Source organism: Mastigoproctus giganteus, chromosome 12, assembly GCF_048544385.1.
Source record: "Mastigoproctus giganteus isolate SK-2022 chromosome 12, ASM4854438v1, whole genome shotgun sequence".
In the NCBI taxonomy this organism is placed as follows: domain Eukaryota; kingdom Metazoa; phylum Arthropoda; class Arachnida; order Uropygi; family Thelyphonidae; genus Mastigoproctus; species Mastigoproctus giganteus.
The window spans coordinates 171,992,491-172,013,926 of record NC_143586.1 but is presented as its reverse complement, the minus strand read 5'-3'; the positions used below and the strand labels follow the sequence as shown (position 1 = coordinate 172,013,926).

Genomic DNA, 21,436 nt, shown 5'->3' with positions numbered 1-21,436 from the left:
CTCTGAATCATGTTATTGATATATATGTTGTAACTTTCTTGCTATATGCATATATGTTACCCTTCATATATGTACACCTTTTAATTTGTTCGATCGAAACTTTCAGTATATTAAGAGTAAAAATTTTTTACATCAATATATATGTTCTATAACATGCAAAGTGTCAGATGAGGTCTTGATATGGTCATTTTAGTGACATTCTTCCCTCATAGGCTTACTGCATTGTTAACAGGAGAGACTGCTTCTACAGGGATGGGATACACTTAAATAGAAAGGGTGCAAGAATATTTGCCGATGCTATCGAGGCAGTGTTAGGTGGGTCGAAAAACTGCTAGCTTGGGGGTATACAAGAACTAATAGATTAACAGTAGCCACTGGTAGAGGTGAAAGTGATTCTTGCACTGCTTCTATTGGAATGAGCAGCAGCCTGGAAAACAAGATGCAGGGTATTTCAGAGACTGCTAGGAGTCATTGCAGTACAAGTAAACACATGGGTTGTGTTAGGGTAGCTAAGAATAGGAACAGCTGCAGGTATACTTGCATGTACACCAGTGCTAAGAGTTTGGTAAATAAATTCGATGAATTTGAGGTATTGCTCAGAACATCAAAGGCAGATATTGTTGGGATATCAGAGACGTGGTATCACACAGATATAAGACATGCAGAACTGGAATTTGGGGAGTACAATGTGTACAGGAAGGATAGACAAGATAGGAAGGGAGGAGGGGTTATACTATTAGTTAAGAAACACATAAAATCCAAGGAAGTGAAGCCAGTCGACATCGCTGGAGAGTGCAGTGTCGAGTCAGTTTGGTGTGACATAAGCATTGGGAGATCAAAATTGAGAATAGGAGTGGGTTATAGGCCTAATGATTCTGATGAGTATAATAAGGAACTGTACATTGATTTGATTTGATAGTTGTTGGCGCATCGGCTTCTGTGGCCATATTGCACCTCCCAAGGTTTTTGCAGTACTTTGATCCAAGCCTGAGGCGGGAATCGAACCCGCGACCTTTGGGTTGGCGGGTAGGTACTTTACCCACTCGGCTAGCCCGGTCGGCAGGAACTGTACAGGGAAATAGAGTGGGTCAGTAAATCAGAGAGTCTTATAATGGGGGATTTTAATTTATCAGATATTGACTGGAATTTGTGGGTTGGTTACTCACACACTTGCAAGGCTTTTTGGATTTATTGGATGATTGTTTTCTACATCAGCATGTTCGGAAGGCAACTAGAGGGAGTAATACTCTTCGTCTGATTATCAGTAGTGATTCTTCATGCATTCTGAATCTGCAGATAAAGGAACCACTAGGTGGCAGTGATCACAGTGTGCTAAAGTGGGATTTACTCAAGGGGGTAACTACCATCAGGGGTTAAGGGAAAGGTTTTTGCTTTCGTAAAGGTGACTATGATGGTCTGAGACAGAATTTAAATTCTGTACAGTGGGACCAACTGATGATGTTACTAACAGCAAATTCAAAATGGGAAGCATTCAAGCAATTTATCTTGGAAGCTACTAGGCTCTACATACTTAGATTCAGATGAAGTAATAAGACTATTGGCAGAGAAGAAAAATGCATGGGATACATATAAATTAACATATGACACAGAAGCCTATGAATGGCTGGTCTGTAACCAAGTCACAAAGGAGATTAGGCAGGCAAGGGCAGATTATGAGAAATCCTTACCAAAGGATGCAAAGAAACACAACAAAGAGTTCTTCACCTATGTAAACTCTAGAAGGAAAGGGATGAATCAGATTGGTCCACTGGATATTGATGGTTCAACTGTTGATGATCCTGCTCAAGTGACTAACAAACTAAATGAGTATTTTTCATCTACATTCACCCACGAGGAGTTATTCAGGGAGGGGAATGCCAGAGGCGAGTTAAACTGTGGCAGTGAGCTGGATGATTTTGTAATAACTGAGAGGAAAGTGGAGGAGAAATTGTTGAAGATAAACATAAAAAAGGCACCCAGGGTGAACGGGATCTATCCAGTTATATTAAAGGAGGCAGCAAAGGAAGAAAGCAAACCCCTAGCCATAATTATGAGAGCTTCTTTGGACTCAGGGGAGGTACCCATGGACTGGAGATGTGCAAATGTGACCCCAATTCACAAAGGAGGATCAAAGGGCAACACAAGTAATTATAGACCTGTTAGTTTAACTTCTGTTCCAGATAAATTAATGGAAGCACTGGTTAAAGAAGCACTGCAGGATCATCTAGACAAGACTTCAATTATAGCTCGGACACAGCATGGTTTTGTTAAGGGAAAGTCTTGCCAGGCCAATTCGATTGGATACTATGATGTGGTCACAAAGGAACTTGATGCAGGGAATAACTTTGATATTATATATTTGGATCTTAGAAAGGCCTTTGATACTGTTGCACATGGAAGACTGCTGCACAAATTGGAGCAGTGTGGTATTGGAGGCAAATTGCTGCTGTGGATAAAGGGATGGTTGAGTGGGAGAAGACAGAGAGTGGTAATCAATGGAGACTGCTCATCGTGGACTAATTATTAGTGGAGTCCCTCAGGGTTCAGTATTGGGTCCATTGTAGTTTTCTGTATTTATAAATGATACTGATGACGGTGTATCAAGCTTAATGTCCAAGTTTGTAGACAATACAAAGGTTGGCAGGGTTGTTAAGGACACTAATAACAGTACACTGCTGCAACAGGATCTAGAAAATTTGAGGAGATGGGCTGAGATGTGGCAAATGAAGTTTAACATTGACAAATGTAAAGTACTACATATGGGAAGCAGCAACCCCAGAGTGACGTATCAGCTCTGCGCTACTACACTGACAGTGTTAGAGAACAAAAAGGACCTGGGGGCAATTGTGCTGGCAGATATGAAGTTTTCTGAAGAGTGCAGATGGTCTGCAAGAGTAGCTCATAGTGTCTTGTCTGTGATATACAGGAATTTTTCTAGCAGGGATAAGGAGGTGATTATCCCCTTATATAAGGCAATGGTCAGGCCACACCTTAAGTACTGTATACAGGTCTGGAGGCCTCATTTTAAGAAGGATGTAGAGCTGTTGGAATGAGTACAGAGAAAGGCAACAAGATTAGTAAATGGAACAAAGGGTTGCTCTTATGAAGAAAGGCTTAAATTTTGCAAATTATAGTGTCTGGAGACTTAGGCACCTGCGAGGTGATTTGATTGAGGTGTATAAAGCCTTGAATGGCTTGAGCATGCTCAATGCTGATGGAATTCTCCCTCTTGCTCAGAATAATCATTTGAGAGGGCATAAATTCAAATTGAGGAAAGACAGATGTAGGATTGATGTGCGGAAGTTTGCCTTTAGCCAGCGGGTGGTTGGTTGGTGGAACAGACTTCCATCCTTTTTTGTGGAAGTTGATAGCCTAAATAAATTTAAGGCTGAGCTGGACAGATACTTGGAACGAATGGTGGGGTGAAATGGGAGCATGTTTTTTTTTTTTTTTTTTTTTTGGCTGATGCTACATAAGCTTGCTTTCTTGCATCATATGCCTGTACTAATGCTAATTCTAATGCATTCAACAACCCAATTATCCCATAAAAATTACTTCATATTGAATTATTATTTTTATATAAATTAAATTATCAAATTCATGTGGCATTATAAAATGTTTTTCTAAATATCTTTATACATTTGGGGAATTTTCCTACATTGTAAAAATTGCAATTTTATATATTTTTAGAGATCTACCTTGCCATCCAACATCCGTGAACCATTCTCATCTGCTATCTAAATATAGTTTGTCCAGGTTTGATCATTTGCCATCCTGTAATTGTGATGTGGGAACAATGCAATGTCCAGCAGCAGCTGCAGGTCCTGAACCTCCACAGATTCAAATGAGCACTACAGATATTCTTATTAACATGACTGGAAGAAATATTAGTGACTGGATCTTGAAAACAAGAAAACAGTACTATAAACAGAGGTATTTTGTTTTGATAAAATAATCATCTTGCATAGGGTTTGTTTTTTTAGCATATGTAGGGTGTTTAATAGCATGAGGGATTCAGGATAAACTTTATAAGTTTTTTTTTTAATATTATTTTTTGCCATTGAAAAGTCCAGGAATATTGAGACAATTCTAGAAATATGACTATTTAAATCAGACACATTTATGTTAAAAATTTTTTCATTGCCTTAGGCGCCTGAATCAATCCTGAAAGCATATGGACACCTTACGAGACACCCTTTATACAGGGGTGCGCCATATGTCTATTAACCATGCACACCTATTAACCTTTGGTCCTTGAGGTTGTCACAGACATTCTCTCAGATATGCCAGACAAGCTGTACTTGCTACGTGGGAGTCTAAAATGCTGATGGAACTGATATTCGGGCGACACTCAAGTCGAGTGGACCCAATTTCGGCGAAGTCCGGACGGTCTGTGTCAGCCAAATCCTCTGCTTGCACCTTCACGATGGTGGCACTGTTAGTAATCCTGGGTATAACCTCCATGCACAAGTACATGGTGGGTGACCACCCAGGTGTGAACCAACGTAAGCAGGGGTTGAGGTGTGGCACCCACACCACATGGAGGAACGCCGCCCCTCTATGTTACCAGGCAGTACTAGGTGGTAGATGACTCATCAACCGGTGAAATACCACCACCACTTTGCTTATTGGAGGCTTGAAGTGGTGGAACCCATGTTTAGTCTCTAGAGCTAAGTTCCGGTCAACCCTTCCCTACCTCTTCCATCATGCAGTATGATTGAAGACTTTTGAGGTTATGATGAACGTCGTGGCGAGATCCAATATTCCTTACATTTTGAGGGTACAGCTCTAAAACGGTTTTCGCAGGCCGGCCGCTAGTTAGTACACCGGAGCGAACCTATTGGTAACTCTCTAGGAGGCTTCCGGATCAGCTAGTGTATAATCTTGCTACCTCTACTCTGCCAGATAGTGACTGGAGAGAGTCCGAGTAGTGTGTATGCGGGGAGCATTGTCGAGGCCACGTTATGTCAAGGATCTGGGTATATTCTTACCACATGTACGCCATATCCAAAAATTTCATTACTTCATACAGCATGTCCCACCCACTTTTTCTTACTATTGAATACGCCATGAATCGTCAAACTAATAGAGCAAGCTTATCTGCGAAAAGATCTAAACCACCCAAGGACTTCCTAATTCATTTCACAAATATACGTGGTCTCAATTCTAATCTCAACGATGTCCATTTCCACTTGCAGTCTGCCGAACCCCATGTACTTTTTCTGACAGAATCTCAGTTATCGGTTGATTCAACTACTGCTCATCTCAGATGCCCAAATTTTTCGCTGTATGATTCCTTTCGCCTCAAAGGTGGTACTTGTGCATATGTCCGTTCTGATATTCCCTGTCAGAGACTTGGCAATTTGGAATCTCCTCTCTTTGATCTTCTCTGGCTTAAAATCTCTCTACCTCATTGTGTCAAATTCATCTGTTGTCTCTACCGTTCTCCCAACTCCACTAATCACTTGGAGCTCTTTGACTTCCTCTCGTTGCATCTTGACTTTCTCCAGTCCAACTTTCCTAACAGTGAGGTGATTTTAATGTTCACAACTCCAGCTGGCTTCCGTTTTCTAGTCACACCGACCCAGCAGGTCGAGATGCTGAGGCTTTTGCAATTACTAATGACCTAGCACAGATTGTTCATTTACCTACAAGAATACCGGACAATCCTAATCAGACAGCCAATACGCTTGATCTTTTTCTCACAAACAACCCTTCTAAGTACACGGTCAAAGTGAGAGGTCCTTTAGGCACTTCAGATCACAACTTGGTGATTGTCTCTTCTCCAATAACCTTTATCTCATGGCTATTCCCAACCTCGTGTTGTTTGGCATTACAAGAATGCAAAATGGGATGACCTGCGAGACTTCTTTTCTTCTTTTCCTTGGTCGGATTACTGTTTCAAAAGTTCTGATGTCAACGTTTGCTCAGATCGTGTCAGTGAAATTATTCTTGCAGGAATGGAATCCTTTATCCCACACTCCACTTTAAAATCTCGTCCTTTATCTAAACGTTGGTTTTCCAATAAATGTGCTAAGGCTGTTCAAGAGAAGAATGTTGCATATCGTAATTGGCTTGTTTCTAATTCTTCAGTTTCATTTTCTGCCTACACCAAAGCTCGCAACAATTGTAAAGGAGTTATTAATCAGTCCAAACTAGAGTTTGAACAGGCTAAGAGTAGAAAACTTGCTTCTTGCCCTAATGGTAGCCGAGCATTCTGGTCTCTTGCCAAAGCTATTGGCCGCAACTTTTGCCCATCTCTGCTCCCACCTCTGTCCAAACCAGATGGTTCTGTTGTCACTTTAGCCAAGGATAAAGCTGACCTGCTAGCATCCCATTTTTCTTCCAGCTCATGTATTAATGATCTTGGTAAAACATCTCCCACCATTCCCAACACGCTCCATTCAATGCCTCCTGTGGTCTTCCGTCAAAAGGATATCAGAAGGATTTTGATGAATCTTGATGCTAAGAAAGCTTCAGGTCCTGATGGTATTTCTCCACTTGTTCTCAAAACCTGTGCTCCTGAACTTACTCCTATTCTTTGCCGCCTTTTTTCACTTTCTTATTCCGAAGGTGTTTTTCCTTCTGCTTGGAAATTTGCTCATATCCAGCCAGTTCCTAAAAAGGGTGACAAATCCTTCCCATCCAATTATCGTCCCATTGCAATTACTTCTACTCTTTCTAAAGTAATGGAGAAATCAATTAACCGCCAACTCTTAAACTACCTAGAAACCTTCCATCTGATCAACGATCACCAGTATGGATTCCGTCAGTGTCGATCCACTGGTGATATTCTGGCTTATGTTACCCATTTATGGACTAATTCAATAGAAAGGTTCGGTGAAACACAAGTAGTTGCTCTTGACATCTCAAAGGCTTTTGATCGTGTTTGGCATAAAGGTCTTCTAAACAAGCTTCCATCTTATGGTTTGCCAACTGTTTTTAGTAATTGGTTATCCAGTTTTCTCTCTGATCGCTCACTGAGGGTGATGGTAGGTGGCTCTCTGTCTTCTAACTTCTCCACTAAAGCTGGTGTCCCCCAAGGTTCAGTTCTTTCCCCCACTCTTTTCCTCTTGTATATCAATGACCTTCTTCCATTGACTGGAAATCCTATCCATAGTTTTGCCGTTGATAGCACATTGCATTCAACTTTCCATTTTGAGAAACCTTGTCCTGCTCAATCAGCTTCAACTTCTCGAAAATCTGCTACCAATTCTTTAAATGCCGATCTTCAGGTAATTCTCCAGTGGGGTAAAGACAACTTAATTGATTTGCACAACTTGCACATACCTTAAGAGTTCTTATCTGTTACCCCAACTGGACGTATTATCTAGATGTTCTGGGGGCAAACACGTTTCACGTGAGCGGATAGCTAATATCAGGGAAGAGAGCCTAAAAAACTTCAAGGGTTGTGTTAGGGTTGTTAAATATACAAGAACAGTAAATCTTAATTGTTTATACAGTAACATTAGAAGTGTCGTCAATAAAATGAGCGAATTCGAACTGCTGGTTAAAACAAGTAACGCGGACATAATAGGGCTTACAAAGACGTGGTGCCACCCGGAAATTGGGGATGATGAGTTTCATATATATATATATCTTTATTGCAGGCAGTGATTGGTTACATGATTGCCTGATGCAATAATACCCACAACAGCGACAATGCTAGGGGTTTAACATTAAATAACTTATACAGGAAAAATTACTTAAAACATATATTAGGACATAAAACGTATAATTACATATTTTACATATAAAATTAATATTAACATGTGAAATGAAGACACATGAAAAGCGATGAAAAGAGGATGGCAGTCACTCGGTTGAAGACGAAAGCTGGTCCCTGATGATGCGTCTTCTATACGATTTGTCCTCTATGAACTTTTTGTAGTCCACATTCATCTCCTGGACATTGTGGAGCATCTCCATGGGCAGGAATCTATCCCCTATTCTGAGCCTCCACGCCACAGACTGCAGAGAGGGGAGGGCTCTTAAGGGTTTTAGTGGGATCCTCCAATTGCACATCTGCCAAAAATTTGGCGTATTGACTTCACCCGCTATCATTTTAATTGTCACAAGCAAGCGGAGGGCAAATATCCGTTTGGAGACTTTTCTGTAATTCAGAAGTTGGGTGATATCTGAAGTATGTATGAGTGGTGGCAGTTTATGCTTGAAGAGGACCCACCGAAGAAGCCAGTACTCATCAGATGCAATGGTTTTTAGCGTGGTTTTCGTTGCCGACGCCCAGATTTCTGACCCGTAGGTGATGACTGGCTGCAGAAACCGGTATATGTATTGGATCGTGTACTCAGGCTCTGTGACATGAAGGAGGTGTTGTTTGGCAAGCCATCTTGCTCTGCAGACCTTGTTGTGAATGTCTGCAACATGGTGTTTGAAACTGAGTTTAGGGTCGAATATAACGCCGAGATCTTTGTGCTTGATGACTGGGGTGATGGGGGTTCCGTGGATTTCCAGGTTTAGTTGCGTTGGGTTTGATTTGAGGGAAAATACCATTTGTGCAGATTTTTTTGGATTTATCTTAAGAGAGAACTGTGCCAAGTATGTAATCAGATTCTTGAGGCTGTTGATAATGTTTCCAGAAACAGAATCAGGTCGGGCGGTCCCGTTGATCCGATAGAGGAGCTTCAAGTCGTCTGCATAACTGATAAATTCTGTTTACTGACACAGGAATGGGTGGATGGCAGCCATAAAGAGGAGCCCCGAGAGAACTCCGCCCTGGGGTACACCTACACAAACTTTCCTTGTGAAAGATTTTTTATTCACAGTCAAGTGAAGGACCCTGGTCGTAAGTAGCGACTTCAAGAATTCCAGTATATTGCCTTTTATCTGGTATCCATCCTCACAAAGTTGCAGGAGGGGCTGGATGTCTATACTGTCGAATGCAGACTGGATATCCAGACAAACCAATTGCCATCTCAGCCCTATCTTGTAGAGCCCCCAGAATGGTGTTGGTGGTTTGCAATAGGTTTGTAATGGTGGACCTGCGTTTCAAGGCATAGTGAATGTATGGTGATTCACATGGCAGAACCTGGTTGGTTAGGATAGGAAGAAGGCACTTCTCCATGACTTTGAGGAGACATGAGGCTTTCATTATTGGCCTGAATTGTGAAATTGATGTCGCTCCTTGTGTTTTGGGGATTGGTCGGACAATATATTGATTCCAGGCTGTTGGGAAACTTTGCGTTGTGAGGATTCCATTGAAGATACCTAGGAGTGCATCAATGATGAATACACTAACGCTCTTAAGAATGAATTGTGGGACCCCATCATATCCAGTGCAAGACGTTGGTGGGATATCATTGATGGCCTGGATAAGCTCTCTTTTTGTGATGATGATGGAAGCGAGGACATCTCGCTGACAACTGTTGTGAATGCTCTTAAGGTCTGATGCTGACTTTGGCTTAAATCTTGTGATGTAGTCTAGCCATTCAATTGGATTAAGTTGTTGAGGGAATTCATCATGCCTTGCCTTAAACGGTGCTTTCCCGATCTTGATTGTTTTGTCGATATAGGCTTTAATGGCTTCAGATTTGCTTCTATTGAACTGGGCGTGGCTCTTGAGTATGCAATTCTGTCTAGTGGGTCTAATTTTTCTTTCCATTTTGCATGTAGTCGTTGTTTATTCCGAAATTTAAGGCTGAGATCTTGGGTCCACCATGCTTTGCTTCGACAGGAGATTGAAACTGTTTTTGACGCTGCAGTTCGAGCAATAGACTGCAGCCAGCAGGTAAGAAAGTGCAGCCCGAGCTGTGGATCACATTGGTTTAGGGCTTCCCAAGGAAAAATAGATGCTGCGAAGCAGCATTTCTCTGGATTGAGGAGAGAAGGGCTAATCACTGTCTTCTTAACTGGTGCCTGATGTTGCCAGGATGTCCTGGGAGTGATTGGAAGAATGAGGCCTACTGGTAGATGGTCTGACATGAAGGCTGTTTCCGGTTGGCTGTCAACGGTGAGGGTGTCTGTTGCAAATATTAGGTCTAACAGGTTGAGCCTCTGGTAGGGGAAAAATTCTGGAGGGGCAGACCTACTGATGCCAGATTAGAAGATAACAATTTGCGAAGACTGTGTTGGCCTGAGCTAATATTAAAGTCTCCACACACTAGTAATGTTGCTTTAGGGTGGCATTGATTAATGATCCAGTTGGAGATCTCTTGTAAAGTGTTCTTTACTGTGGGAGGGGGGATGTAGACTGTGCACACGTCAAGTCTGTGGCCTTGAATGCTGAGTGAGGCTCTTGCAGCTTCAAACAGTTCTGTTTTTAGTGTTGCTGAGCTTGTCAGTGAGAATTTTTTTGTGTTGAAGAGAATGCCTACACCACCACCAGTTGTCCGTTCCCTGGAGGCAAAAATGCCCGAGAAGCAAGTGGCTTGAGAAAATGCGAGGTCTTCTTCATTGGGGGACAGCCATGTCTCTGTGATACAAATGATGTCATACCACCTTGACAAAAGAAGAATTTCCATTGTCTGAAGTTTATTTCTCAGACTTCTAGTATTTTGATAGAAAATTGTGCACATTAAAGAAGTTTGGATGTATGTCCTTGTTGGAGCTCTGATGGCCTTCATCAATCGTCTATGGTTCGTTCTGGAGGTAGTTCTCACCTCAATCTTCATATGTCTTCCCTCAGGCGTTTGTGGTGGGTGATCATGGCCCTGGCAAGCTTCTGTGAGGGTGTTTGAACCTTTAAGAAGGTCCTGCTCAGTATAACCGGAATGTTCCTCCCCAAACTTCGACTTAATGGCGGGTCTGAGTCAGGTTTTCCTTTCATTATTTGTGGTTTTAATACGTTGGGGATACCGCATCCAGGTGGAGGTACGCTTTGTAGTGTAGAAGTGTTTCACTAGTGCCCCTGCAGGCCAAGAAGATGCAAGGCTGAGTAGTTTGTAGTTTGATTCTGCTGTAGTGATTTTGAATGATGCATAGTATGGTTGTTTGGTCGTTAGCCTGGTAACTTCTGTGTCTATACCTAAGTCTTCATTCAAATAAGACCACATCTGTTCAACAGTTGTCTGTGGAGAAAGCCTGGAGACAAAAATTGATTTTTCATGTGATGAGATTTTTAGCGGAATTGCATGTATTTTCGTTGAGTTAGCAGTCCCGACTGTGGGCTTCATGTTGTAGTTTGGCTTTTCTGGTGCAGTTACTTGGTTTTTTGTGTATTTCTGCTTCCCTTTGCACGGTGTCATCTTAGGAAATGTTGGGTGTCTTGGTTTGGTTGTTTCCTCGATGTGGGGGCGAGATGAATAATTTCGGGATGATTTGCTGTGGTTCTGAAATTTCCGGGTGTGATTTGGTTGATAGGGAAGCTCCGGTGCCTCAGATTGTAGACTTTGCATGCCGGGAATTGGTTGCCCCTCTTCCTCTGGTGCGTGCGGCCTGACCCGTAAGCTGGGGGCATTCTTCCAAGGTGTCCGGACGGTTGAATGATTAGATTTAAGGACATCTGCAAATGTAGCACATTGGCTTACTTCTGAGTCTTGGACGGAATAGTTTTGTACCCGAGACGGGAGAAAATGGGTGGTGCTGTCCTTCTGTGATTTATGTGAGGAGAGGTAAGAGGAGGTTTGGAGTTCAGACGCTGGTTCTCCAGGAGGGGGAAATCGTTCATTGCGTTGAAAACTCTTATTCGCTCCTAATGTTTTTTCCTTGAATGGCTTGGTATTGATCCTGAGTGGGGGATGATATTCATCAGTTGTCTTTTCCTGTGATCGAGAATGATTTTTTTCCTTGGGAAGAACACTGTTCGTTCGTGCCTTCTGAAGGGGGCTGTTGGAGACCAGTGGATTCGGCCTGATCAGGGATGTCGATCGAGGCCTCAGCGGAGTCGCTTCTTCCAGGATTTGTAGCGGAAGGAACGTGACTAGATTTTGTTTTACACTCAGGACAAATTAACATGATATTGGTCTTTTCATAATTTTTATAAATCTTAATAAGGTCCTGCGCGTTGAGCAGATTGACAAGCTCTCTAGAATCCTCGGACTTATTCAGTTCGATTTTATTGTAGATGTCTAGAAGAATAAGCTTGATATCCTTGTTACATCGATGCAGAAATGTGACGTTATCATGAAGTTCTGCGAGGTTCGCTTTCATCATACTAAAGCCGAATTCCATTTTCGAAATGACGTCGGATGAGGTCTCCTGGAGGTTCCTTAGCTCGTTTTCCATGAAGTTGACTCTTGACATCACAATTTCGGAACTGCTGACGATCGCTTCCATGACGTTGGAATTACTTTCTGTAGTCATTTCATGCCGATGTTCGAGTTTTGCGACTACATTCTCTGTCAGACGCATGTGAGAATCTTTTAACTGATCTAGTCCGGATACCAATTCCGTAACGGCGACTTGAATTGGGTTCACTAGGACTCTCAGCTCATCACAGCCAATGGGATCAGTCTGTTCCGAATGTTTTCTGTAAAAGGTGGGATGCGCAGTATCAACTTTATCGCTGTCATTATTGATCATTTTGCAGACATCACATTTCCACGCAAGTTTAATTTTCTTTGCAAGCTTTTTTAGATCCGAATATGGGCTACAAGGTCCGCAGAGACATACCTGCTTACAGGAAGAACATACAAGTAGAAAATCTGCTTCCTTGAGACATCCGGTACATATCAAATTTTCGCCCATGCTGACTAAACTGAAATGTAATGGCAAAGCAGGGTCAGTGAAAGATTAAAATACCTTCAGCGTTTTTACGTTAAACGGAGTGATCTATGGGAAGGTCACTTCGAAAGTGTTCCCTGGGGCGGCTGGCTTTAGCAGGAGACAATCAACGGGGGGTTGCGCTGACCTTGTCCGCAACTGAACTGGCGAGAATGACTTTCTTTGTCAGAAGTAGAAACAACGATAAAAATTATAAAAATTACCTTGAATCTGACGACCTGATGCAGCTTGTCCAGATCTAGAGATCCTCTGTGAGTTTAGTCCCTGGTAGACGAAAAATCACCACTGAATAGTTTTACAAAACCGTTTAAAACTGATAAATTTCTGGAGCACCTTCGAGCACATGTTCACCTCGGTACGCGCATGCATTCATCGCCTGAGTTTCAGTACGGCTTGTATAATGTATTTAGGAAGGATAGGTTAGATAGAAGGGGTGGTGGGGTAATGCTTCTTATCAGAAGCAGCCTAAGTGCGACAATAGCTTTCCCGGATTCAGACATTCCACATGCTAGTACAGAGTCTGTATGGTGTGAGATAGTTGGAAACAAAGGTATAATGCGAGTAGGAGTAATCTACAGACCAGGTGATTGTGAAGATTATGACAAAAGCCTCTACATGCAAATGGAATGGGCAAGTAAGCGTCAATGCCTTATTATGGGTGATTTCAATTTGCCTCTAATTGATTGGAGTAAATGGGAAGGAAACTCGACATGGGAAACAAAATTTTTAAATCAACTAGATGACTGTTATTTGTATCAACATGTCAGGGAAAGTACTAGAGAAAAGAATATCCTAGACCTCATCATCACCCATGAATCAGATGACATAACAGGACTGACAGTAGAGGAACCAGTAGCAGGAAGTGATCACGGAGTTCTACGGTGGATGATGACGAGAGAGGTAGCAGAAGTAAAAGGCAAAGGAATGGGTTTTAATTTCAGACAAGGAAATTACGATGCCCTAAGGTACTACATGGCCTCTATTAACTGGGTAGATATCGCGCAGAGAATGAATACAATTGAACTGTGGTACGCTTTTAAAACATTAATCACAGATGCCTTGAATGCGTATATACCATTAAAAAAATACTCCACGAGGAGGGTTCCAAGTTGGATGAATAGCGAAGTTGCCGCATTACTTGAGCAGAAAAAGGTGGCATGGAAAGGTTACAGAGCAATAAAAAGTACTGAAGCCTATAACAGCTACAAGGTGATGTGTAATAGAGCCACAGAAAAGGTTCGACAGGCAAAGGCAGTTTATGAGAAATCACTAGCAAATAGAGCAAAGAGGGGGGGATAAAGAATTCTTCACATATATAAATGCCAAGAAGAGCAGGACAAACCAGATCGGACCTTTACGCAAGGGAAAGGGGATAGTAATAAATACACCAGCTGCCGTTGCAGATGAACTCAACAGTTATTTTGCATCGATATTTACAAATGAAAAACCTTTTGTGGCAATGGGAAATTGTGGGAGCGAAGTTAAAAAATATGTAATTAATGATATTGAAATTTCGCAAGATTATTTAATGAAAAAACTTTCAAGCCTACAGACCAGTAAGGCTCCTGGAGTTGATGGAATATACCATATAATCTTAAGAGAGGCGGCAAGCAAGTGCATTGAACCATTGAGGCTAATTATGCGAGCATCATTAGACTCTGGGGAGATTCCCTTGGATTGGAAAAGTGCAAATGTATCTCCCATACATAAGGGTGGCTCTAAAAGTGAAGTTGGAAATTATCGACCTGTCAGTCTGACTTCAGTAGTGGGGAAAATCATGGAGGCAATGATCAAGGGTGGAATTCAGGATCATTTGGATCGAATTGAAATTCTCAAGGATACTCAGCATGGTTTTGTAAAGGGAAAATCATGTTTAAAAAATCTGGTTCGCTATTTCGAAAGGGTCACTCACGAGCTGGATTTAGGGAATAATTTCGACATTGTTTATTTAGATTTCAGCAAAGCTTTTGACTCAGTCCCACATGAGCGGTTGCTTTATAAGTTGGAACAGGTTGGAATCACTGGGAAAATCCTTAGATGGATAGAAGGATGGCTTCAGGGCAGGAGGCAGAGGGTTGTGATAAATGGCTATTCCTCAGATTGGGTTGATGTAAGAAGTGGGGTTCCCCAAGGATCAGTATTAGGACCACTGTTGTTTTTAATTTTCATAAACGACATTGATGAAGGGATAGAGGGCGTGATGTCTAAATTTGCAGATGATGTTAAAATTGGTAGAGTAGTTAATGATCACTGTCAAGCTGAGCTTCTTCAGAGAGACCTAGATAGACTTCAGGAATGGTCAGAAAAATGGCAGCTGTGCTTTAATCCAACAAAGTGTAAGGTATTACACCTGGGAAACAGTAATCCCAAAAAAACTTATTCACTTGGTGGAGTTCAACTAAACCCAGTACTGGAGGAAAGGGACTTGGGTGTTACGATACGGTCAGACATGAAATTCTCTGAGCATTGTAAACAGGTTGCAAGGAAGGCCCATGGTGTCCTATCGATGATCTATCGAACTTTTGCAAGTAGAGATAGGGACGTGATAATCCCATTATATAAGGCTTATGTTAGACCACACTTGGAATACTGTGTTCAAGTATGGAGACCACACCTAAAGAAAGACAACGAGCTTCTTGAAAGGGTGCAAAGAAGGGTAACTCGCCTGGTGAGATCGGCAAAAGGGCGTCCTTATGAAGAAAGACTTCGAATATGTGGGTTGCAGAGTTTGGAAACTAGACACCTTAGAGGAGATTTGATTGAGGTGTTTAAGGCTCTCAGAGGCATCAGTAAAATGAATGAGGACAAAATTTTCAAGATTATAAATGATGCTAGAACTAGGGGACATAAATTCAAGTTACGGGGGAAATGTTTAGATTGGACTGCAGGAAGTTTTATTTTATCCAGTGAGTTATAAATTACTGGAATAAGTTGCCTTCATGGGTGGTAGAGGCCGACAGTTTGGGGAAATTCAAAGGTCATCTGGATAGTACTTTCGGGTAAGGGAAGCGCATAGGATGATAGGTTTAATTTCCTTTTTATTTATTTTTTATTTTATTTTATTTTTTTTTTATTTATTAATTATTATTATATAGTTATTTATTTTATTTATTTATTTTTTGTTTTTGTCATTGTTTTGTTCGGATTTTTTTTTTTTTTTTTTTTTGGCTGGTGCAGCATAAGCCATAGGCTTTCTTGCACCATGCGGCCGTTACTAATACTAATACTAATTTCAACCCTTCTAAAACTCAGTCTTGTCTTATATCTCGCAAAAAGGATTCTTCTGCTCCTATGCTTATCTTTAGTGACACTTCAATTTCTAGGCAAAAGGATATATCTCTTTTGGGGATTACCCTGACTTCTAATCTCTCTTGGCACAAGCACATTACAAACATTGCTTCCTCTGCATCTAAAAAACTTGGTTTTCTCTTTCGCTCTCGACGTTACTTTTCTTCCAAACAGCTGCTCACTCTGTATAAATCGCAAATCCGCCCTGCCATGGAATATTGTTCCCACATCTGGGGTGGTACCCCCAAAACCTCTCTCAGGCTTCTTGATTCCATTCAGAAGAGGGCAGTTAGGTTAATTAATGATTCATCTCTAACAGAGTCTCTCCACTCGCTTTCTCATAGACGTACTGTTTCTGCTGCATGCCTCTTCTACAGATACCTCCATGGACACTGTTCTTCTGAATTGGCTTCTATAATTCCCGCTCTCTCTTTCAAAACAGTGCGAACACGTGCCGCCACCAGCCAACATCCATTTACTGTCCAACTTCAAACCCACAGAACCAACTTTTCATCTTCCTCATTTATTCATTCAACTGCCGTTTTCTGGAACAACCTTCCTTCATACATATTTCCTGAAAATTACAATCTATAGAAGTTCAAGTCCAATGTCAACAAATATCTTCTTTCGTCTTCTCAACCTCCAACCCAAGCACGGTACTAAGTACTATAGGTTCTAATACCTCTCGTGTTTGGGGTTCACATAAAAAAAAAAAAAAAAAAAAAAACACCATCAACTTAAATAGTAAAGTCATTTTCATGTTTCTGTTTCTTTAGTATCAGCATTAGTTTAACCAAATGTTGCAAGCCAGCAAGTTTATTTTATATCTGCTAAGTGAGAGAGGAAGGATCCGAAGTGAAAATCACAATTTGCTCATTTCCCTAAAATGTAAAAATCCACTTCTTCCTTGATTCCTGTCAAACTCTCTATTTCTATTACACTGGGAGATAACCTATTTGAGTAATTGACAACATACTACCCAAAGGTTTACTTAAAGCGATCTAATCGTCTAGCGTTTCCAAAATTTCGTTTCCCTTGTTTTCATATCACCTGCCACCATGAAAATACATGTCTGATTCATTCAGCTTATTTCCTTAATTCCTTTATTGATAACACTAGCCAAAACTATTTTTAATTCCAAGAACTTAAATGCTGTTTTTAACCAAAGAAGTGGCCAAGGTATTGCACTGCTTTGAATAAGTAACGCTTCACCAGTGGAAAAGACTGTTACTTATTCTCGGCAGATCCACTCGTGAAGGTATGATATATAATTAAACAATGCATTCATGCTACCTGGGTAGTGGAAATGATGTATGTGCAGTACCCATGCATAAACCATCTCCTTCATATTCTTAGCATTTAGCTAAGAATGTATTTTTAGATTAAACCATGCACACCACAAACATCTCTCATATTATGGAATTATACTTCATAACTGTGTTATGAAGTATAACCCCATAATCTGTTGTTGCAATAGTTGTGACTATTGCAACAACATGGTACATAACAAATAATTAGGTGTATAACCAGTAAAAATAAAATATCATTAATCACAAATAGATACTTATAGCTTTCGAGGCTGAATGTGCCTCTTTCTCAACAGAAATGGAAACTTTAGAGATAAAATTATTCTAATGGACACAGTTGTGCAAGCAGTGAGAAGAATCCTTTATTGTACGAGGGCACGAGGTAGGCCAATCAATCATTAAACTGGTGTTCATTGTTGCTGCATGAACGTGCATAGTTTTTTCCTCCAGCACTCATCTAGACTTAAAACGGTTGCCTCTAAGATGGGGTGTAGTCTCATGCCTTTGCAGCGGTTCATGGCTCTCAAATTACACAATATATTGAGTGACTCTAACCAGAGGCAGTGGCGAAAGTGTCGGGAGTGGTCAATTACTCCGTAGTCATGCTTGGGATTGAGATCGTGGTGGGTGGACCAGAAATGTGTTCCGCGATTGCAGACTGGTCGGTCTCAGCAAGGCGAATTGCTCTGTCGTGTTCTGCAAGGCGGTCTTGAAAATGTCTCGAGGTCTCTCCTATGTAGCAGCTGTCACAGTCTTTGCAGGCTATGTGGTATATTACACTGCTGCATAAGAGAGGTGGTGACCGGGGGTCTTTACATTGGAAACTAGAGAACGTAAGTTTCTACCAGGCAGCTGCACACATTTTATGCGGTATTTCTCGGAAGATTTTGGAGATCCGGCCCAACATACCTGGATAGTAGGGAATGGAGGCGGTAGGTGCATTGTCCTGAGAAGATGGCGGTCTCAGGTGGACTGTGAGCTCCTATGCTTGTAATAAGCACTTGTCTAATATGTGGGTTGGGTAGTCACAATTGATCAAGTCTGTCCTCACTCTAGAAATCTCATTGTGCCCACCTTCATCTGTGCTGAAATGGCTCCAAGCCCTGGAGAATAGAGTGTGGGCAGTGCTGTTGAGATGACTAGGAGCATGGCCGGATCTGTAGTTTGTGAACTGACTGCACCACATTGGCTTACAGTATACTGAGGTTTCCAAATGTGGGCCCACGCATTTTACTAGGACATCCAGGAATGGGAGAGATCAGTCTACATCTAACTCTAGAGTGAACTGGATGAACACAGACAGGGAATTGAGATATTCTAGCAATGTTGTTTCAGAGCCACTTGGGATGATTGTGAAGATGTCATCGACGTATCTGCACCACGTTGTAATAGGTACTGGTGGGTCCAGGAATATCTGTTCTTCCATGGCGATGTTGGCTACAACGGAACTAACAGGGGCACCCACGGCAGTGTCATGTTCCTGCTGGTATATGGAATCTTTAAAGGTAAAGACTCTGCCTGAAAAGCACAGGTTGAAGGCAGTACAGATGTTGTCAGTGGACAGTGATGGTCTGTTAGGAAGGTTTGAGTCACTCTCAAGGAACCTCTTGGTGCAGTTTTTGGCCTGTTGGACAGGGATTGATGTAAATAGCGACACTACATTAAATGACACCATAACAGCATTGTCAGAAATTGAGAGCTCTTTAATAAGGTGAATGAAGTCGCCGCTGTTAGTGACAGTGTGGGTGGTATTTCCTACAAGAGGTGTGAGGAGTCATGCAATATATTTGGATAGTTCATACGTAGGTGCATTGCAGCAAGACACTATGGTCCGGAGAGGAACACCTGGCTTATGGATTTTTGGTAACCCATAAAACTGTGGTAGTTGGCATCCTGTGGCATGAAGAAGCCGCTGAGTTGGAGCAGAAATTTTCTTTGCTTTAAACCATGCATAGACAAGTTTATTAACGAATGATTCCATACGTCCTAAGACTTTGATGGGCGGATCCGTCACGGGTTCATATACGCTGGGGTCTTGTAGGAGGACCAGGGCTTTCTCTAGGTAGGCCGACCGGTCCAATACGACAGTGCGACGTCCCTTGTCAGCAGGCAGCACGATGATGGTATTGCACGACGATGGTGCTGACGGTGATTAAGGTTTGAGCTGGTGGGCCGTGTGCTTCGGAGGATGGAGGCTGTTTGGAAACCGATTTCATTAACAGCTTCTTCAGGGAGGTTGGTAATGCTTGCTTCTATTCCCATTGCAAGCTGTGTGATTAGTGGCTTCGACGACACGACAATGAACTTCATTCCGGCGGTCAAAACATTGAGCTGCTCAGTGGTTACTATCATTATCATCTTGCTTTTCCTGTTCAGGATTCCCTTCGCCAGAAGTGTGCGATTCAGAAGTTCTTTTTCCTTGAGGGGTGAGTAGTTTGTTGCTTGCTGCTCAGATTTAGAATGAAGGAATCCACATTAGTTGAATCACTGTTCGTTCTTAAGGAGTGGGCTTCTCTGTCAAGATTAACAAATTTCTGTTGTTGTCGGGAACGATAGGTATCAGAGATACGGTTAGCTTGGTGAGAAATGGTATGAACAAGGTTAGTAAATATTATAGGTGAGATCCTACATTGTAGTTGCTGCAAGAGCCTGAATTTATTGTAGTCAGCTCACTTGATTTCGTAGTGGAGATGGGTTACCCACAATTTAAAGGTTTGTAGGCCAAAGTTGAAACATACACGGTCCACGCAACTGTTGTTAAATGGGGCTTTATAGCAGAAGCCTTTAGGAATGATGCGGTTTTGGTTTTGCATCTGAAACTACACCCCTCTTAGAGGCAACCGTTTTAAGTTTAGATGAGCGCTGGAGAAAAAACTACGCACGTCCATGCAGCAACAATCAACACCAGTTTAATGATTAATTGACCTATCTCGTGCTCTCGCACGCTTCACTGCTCACACAACTGTGTCCATTAGAATAATTTTATCTTTAAAGTTTCCATTTCTGTTGACAAAGAGGCACATTCAGCCTCGAAAGCTACAAGTATCTATTTGTGATTAAAGATATTTTATTTTACTGGTTATACGCCTAATTATTTGTTAACAGCAAGTACTGTTTTCTGGCATGCCTATCATTATCATCTTGCTTTTCCTGTTCAGGATTCCCTTCGCCAGAAGTGTGCGATTCAGAAGTTCTTTTTCCTTGAGGGGTGAGTAGTTTATCTTCTTTCAAAACAACTTCAGGATCATAAGCTGGACTTGGATATGGGTCAGTGGCAGTCACTTGTGATCACCTGTTCTAACTTTCAATTCTGTAACTCTGAAAAGAGCTCATAGGGCTTTTCTGAGGACCTCTAACATTTTCTTTAAATAGACTTTTCAAAGGTTGCCACTGATCTACCAATCCAGTTACACAGCCAATGTGTACCAGTACTTCAAAAACTTGTTTTTTTTATTTCAGTAGTATGCATCAATTGAAATCTATCTATCCTTTTAATACTTCTTTCCACAGTTCCCTCTATCTGTGCACGTGCATGGCAGCGCACTGATTTCTATGAAGTTGCACAGGTGCTTTTACTTTCCATGCACACAGCCGACATACTAGATGGCGATAGGAGTATTAGTGGAAGAATGAATATAGGAAGGGGGGATAGCTCATGCCGTAAGATTTGCTATTGCATGACATGTTCCCACATGTTTTCTTTACAAATACATAGTGCATAGTGAAAAGTTATATGTGATTATAGCCTGATATACCATCATCACTATCATTTCTAAATACAGAAAACAACAATGTACCCAACATTGAACCGTGAAGGACTCCACTAATAACATTATTCCACGAAGAGCAGTGTCCATTGATTACCACTCTCTGTCTTCTCTCACTCAACCATCCCTTTATCCATAGCAGCAATTTGGCTCCAATTTGTGTAGCAGTCTTCCATGTGCAACAGAATCTAAGTCTTTTCTAAGATCCAAATATATGATATCAAAGTTATTCTTTACATCCAGTTCCTTTGTGACTACATCATAGTATAAAATCAAATTAGTCAGACAAGACTTCCCCTTAATAAACCCATGCTGTGTCCGAGCTATAACTGAAGTCTTGTCTAGATGATCCTGCAATGTTTCTTTAACCAGTGCCTCCATTAATTTCCCTGG

At 41.5% G+C, this 21,436-nt stretch overlaps 1 protein-coding gene across 1 annotated transcript in view; it reads left to right on the top strand.

Annotated features, from left to right (window-relative positions):
* Window positions 1-21,436, top strand: part of LOC150077598 (phospholipid-transporting ATPase ABCA1-like) — a gene marked incomplete at its 3' end in the record, with an annotated part of 856,770 nt that overhangs the window by 639,288 nt on the left and 196,046 nt on the right. Inside the window, exon 32 of the mRNA XM_090386943.1 lies at window positions 3,691-3,933. Coding sequence (XP_090243069.1) covers window positions 3,691-3,933 — 243 coding nt within the window. The remainder of the gene's footprint in view (window positions 1-3,690; window positions 3,934-21,436) is intronic.